Source organism: Sitodiplosis mosellana, unplaced genomic scaffold, assembly GCF_009176505.1.
Source record: "Sitodiplosis mosellana isolate CC-2019 unplaced genomic scaffold, AAFC_SMos_1.0 Smas_scaffold_3170, whole genome shotgun sequence".
NCBI classification, from domain to species: domain Eukaryota; kingdom Metazoa; phylum Arthropoda; class Insecta; order Diptera; family Cecidomyiidae; genus Sitodiplosis; species Sitodiplosis mosellana.
In genome coordinates, this window is record NW_022598412.1 from 1 (window position 1) to 3,699 (window position 3,699).

Here is a 3,699-nt window from a genome sequence, read left to right on the forward strand (position 1 = left end):
TTGTGAAATTTATTCTAATTGTTGTAAATTTTATGACGTTTTTCGTTCCACCCATAAACTGGCTCCGGTCAAACAAATTTCGTCATAAAAAACTCAAATTCTGAATAAAATATCCGAAAATTGTAATAAATTTTCCGAATAAAGACCTAAAAAATCCCGAAAAATATACTAAAAGTACCCGAAATCCGACCTAAATTTCCCCCAAAATCGTCCTAAATTTCCCCCAAAAATACCATGAAGTACTCCCCAAAATCGTACTAAATTATTCAAAAAAAGACCTAAAAATGCCCGAAAATTGTACTAAACACCTATTTTATTACTGAAAATATTGTGTTGACTAAGTATACGCCCAGTTCATTTCAATAGAAAAAAGGTAATTTGTTATCATGATACTCAATTTATTGGCACATTTGTTATAAAATAAATAGTAGAAACCGCGATCTTATTAATTTTGGTGTTCAAGAGCTTTTTTTGCAGCTGTTACTCGCCCAGCGTTTCGTTTATGTTGATTAAGTAGAACTGGATTCGATGAATCGGGACAGTCAATAATTTTATGAAGCATTCCGATAGCAAGAACATGCTTGCACATATTTTCTTTGAAGAAACTAACGCAGGTGCATGTTGATTTGTTTTTCCAGGACGACATTGAAATATTTACAACGTAGAATTTCTGAAATCCATGTTTGATAAACTCATCAAAGCTGGTCCATTTTCGTTCAACGAGGCGCTTGTAGTGTATTTCATTGGCATCTGCTTCTTCACAGGTTGACGATGGCACTAAATACACAAGTGAGCCCGCAGTCCGAGATCTTGCTTTAAAACATTTAAAATTACTTTGGCACATGTACGCTGCATTCAACATCATTTCTCTTTTGATAATGGGTTCTGTTGCTATTTGCCTTTTGCCGTTTGAAAATTGCTCTGAACATGTTTCTGTTAAATGTTTCATAGCAGCAAGAAATTGATTTAACGGTAGTCTCCTGCGTAATGTAACTTTTCTCTTTATGTTTGCGTTGTGACTTTCAACTCCGTTGTTAGTTGAAGGCGTATATTCTGCAGCTCCTTCGAACCAATTATTGAGATCACCCAGCCATTGCTTACGGAAATATTCAATAAATTCTGATTCGAGTCGTTTCCACTTTTCACAGAACAATTCACACATCATTTCGAACATTGAACGATTGGGAGCTTTCTGAATTTTCCGTATATCGTCCAAAATGAGTTGTTTGTTGCTTTTCACTTTGAAGTGCCGTTTCCTTATGTTACGAATAACGTGGGGAAAACACATGATTCCGAGATCAGCTGATGGGAACACTTTGAAGAACGCATTTCGTATCGCATGCGCACCGTCGGCAATTATTGTGGTTGGCTCAAACTTGGCTTCAAAATATACTTCCACTGCTGTTTTGATAGACTCAAAAACAAATTCATAGTCATCCGCAGTTTCACTCGTAGTGCATGCATATGCCAATGGGTGAAATTTTTTAGCTCTGTCCACAGTACCAAGGATTATTAGAGGAAATCCATTCCAATTTAATTTGTATGTTGCATCAATACAAATTTGTTTTAAACCAATGAATTTCTGCAACAATGTAGGTGTAGTAAGACAGAAACGGAATTTCATGTTTGGATCCGAGATCGATGAGCAGTCATGTGCTACAACGAATGCATCGTTTTCATTGCTTGGATATATCGAATTATCTTCACACCACTTGATGAGGTCGCCCAAATTGATCAATGGGTTCACTTCAGCATCTCGAAATTTTTTCCGCCTGTACTCTATTTGTCGAGTATTGGGAACAGGTTCATCCAAAAAAATACTTTCATTTTGACGTGCTTGCTCGATGAATCGTTTGATGGAACTATATTGAGTTACATTTTTTTCGAAGAGCTGATTAACGAAGTTTATCATATCATCTGACATTAATTGCGTTTTTCCAACGAGCAATTCAGCGTGATTATGATCTCGGGAATTATTTAGCAATTGAATTTCATTCGTATTGGATGGTAAATATAATGTGTACAGCTTCGCACAACCTGGTTTCATCGACTTCGGAGTACGTTTACAGCGAAAATAGAATTTTTGGCCGCAAATCAAGTCAGAGTAATCGTACAGAACAAATCCCTCATCCTCTAGGAAGTCAAGAACAGCATCCAAATCATTCCAATCACTTTCTTTGGTCCAAACGTGCTTGTTTCTGGCAGGTTTTTTAGTGCTGATATTGACGGTATTTTTAGTTGTTTCTTTAAGCTCAACAGGAACATAATCATCCGAGGTAATCGCATTTTCCTCTTTGTCTTCAAACGATAGGTCAATGAGCCCATTTCGCTCTTTGGCTGATGTGCCCTTTGTTTGAAAATCATCGATAGCTTCGTCTTCGTCCGAAGCAACAGAATCCGAGATCTAAAATCAATGACCATAAATACAAACAGTTATAAAAATCGATAATAATCGATAAAGTTATACCTGTGTCGTTGTTTCATTCACTTCATTTGAATTGTAGCCTCGATCGTTTTGTTTCGATAAAACGCTCTGACTTTCACAGTCTTCTGTGCTCTGTACATAAAACATAAAATCACATTCTGAGGTTATGTAATGTTATACATAAAGTAAATATTAAATCAATGAAACTGTCGAAACATACTTTTTTTGTTTTCTTAGCAACATTTCCATTCGTCTGTTCAGCTTCTACCCGTTGCCTCTTTCGGGATGTCAGTCGATTTTCATTCTCAAACGTAACAGCCGAGTGTTTGGCTTTGGATGCAACATTTTCTACATTTGTCTTTTTCTTGGAGCGTTTATTGCTCTGCGTCTCAACACTGGATTTGCCATCCTTTTCCACAGTCTTTTGGCTTTTCAATCTTTTATCCATTTTTTATTTATAATAATTTGAAAATGTATGAAAAGAATCAAGTGTAAATCCCAAAAATTAATCGCTACAATATGTTTGTCTGTTTAGCTGTGAATGACATATTCCAAATGGCTGAAAGCTTAATTTGGCGCTAAATCACATTTTCGTTTTGACAGAAAATGTCAAACACCACAAAGTGAAGTCAATTCAGTGCATTTGTACAGTCTGTCTAGTTATAGACGATAAGGGAAAACGATGTTCAAATTTGAATATATTTAAATAGGCTTTTTGGTGTGGTCAGATGCGACTCTAACCTCGGTCGCAAACTGCATTTGACAGATGTAAAGTCACATTGGTGCTCTTATTTTAATTGAAAACATGAATTCGGAATACTATACTAAACGTTTTGAAGCAGTTTTCCTGCATTTGCATCCACGCGGGCCAAAATTATCGCTTACAGCGACCGCCCGATACATTAAAAAGACGGTGCCATTCGTCCAGCGTTGGGTAGATCAATATAAACGTGAAAAAAATGTGAACGACCAGCCAAACATTAAGCCCAACCGAGCATCCACGCCGAAGCAAGATCAGCGTATTGCTAAGGTTTTCGATCAAAACCCAGGTTTGTCGTTGCGTCAGGGGGTACAACGACTACGTCGATCAAATATCAACGTTTCAAGAGAGACACTGCGAAAGAGATTAGGTAAAATGTCGTTAAAGTATCGCTCCACAATGAAAAAACCTCTTTTGAAACCAGAACATAACGAAAAACGACTACAATGGGCAACCGAAAATTTGGACACTGATTGGAGCAAAGTTATATACACAGATGAATCATCGTTTTGGT

At 36.8% G+C, this 3,699-nt stretch overlaps 1 protein-coding gene across 1 annotated transcript; it reads right to left on the minus strand.

Annotated features, from left to right (window-relative positions):
* Window positions 1-165: 165 nt before the first annotated feature.
* On the minus strand, window positions 166-2,873 carry LOC129571717 (uncharacterized). Its single transcript, XM_055451546.1, has 3 exons — window positions 2,646-2,873; window positions 2,468-2,557; window positions 166-2,404 (listed from the first exon to the last, which is right to left on the minus strand). The coding sequence occupies exons 1-3, from the start codon at window positions 2,871-2,873 to the stop codon at window positions 446-448; spliced, it is 2,277 nt and encodes a 758-aa protein (XP_055307521.1). The 3' UTR covers window positions 166-445.
* Window positions 2,874-3,699: the final 826 nt, after the last annotated feature.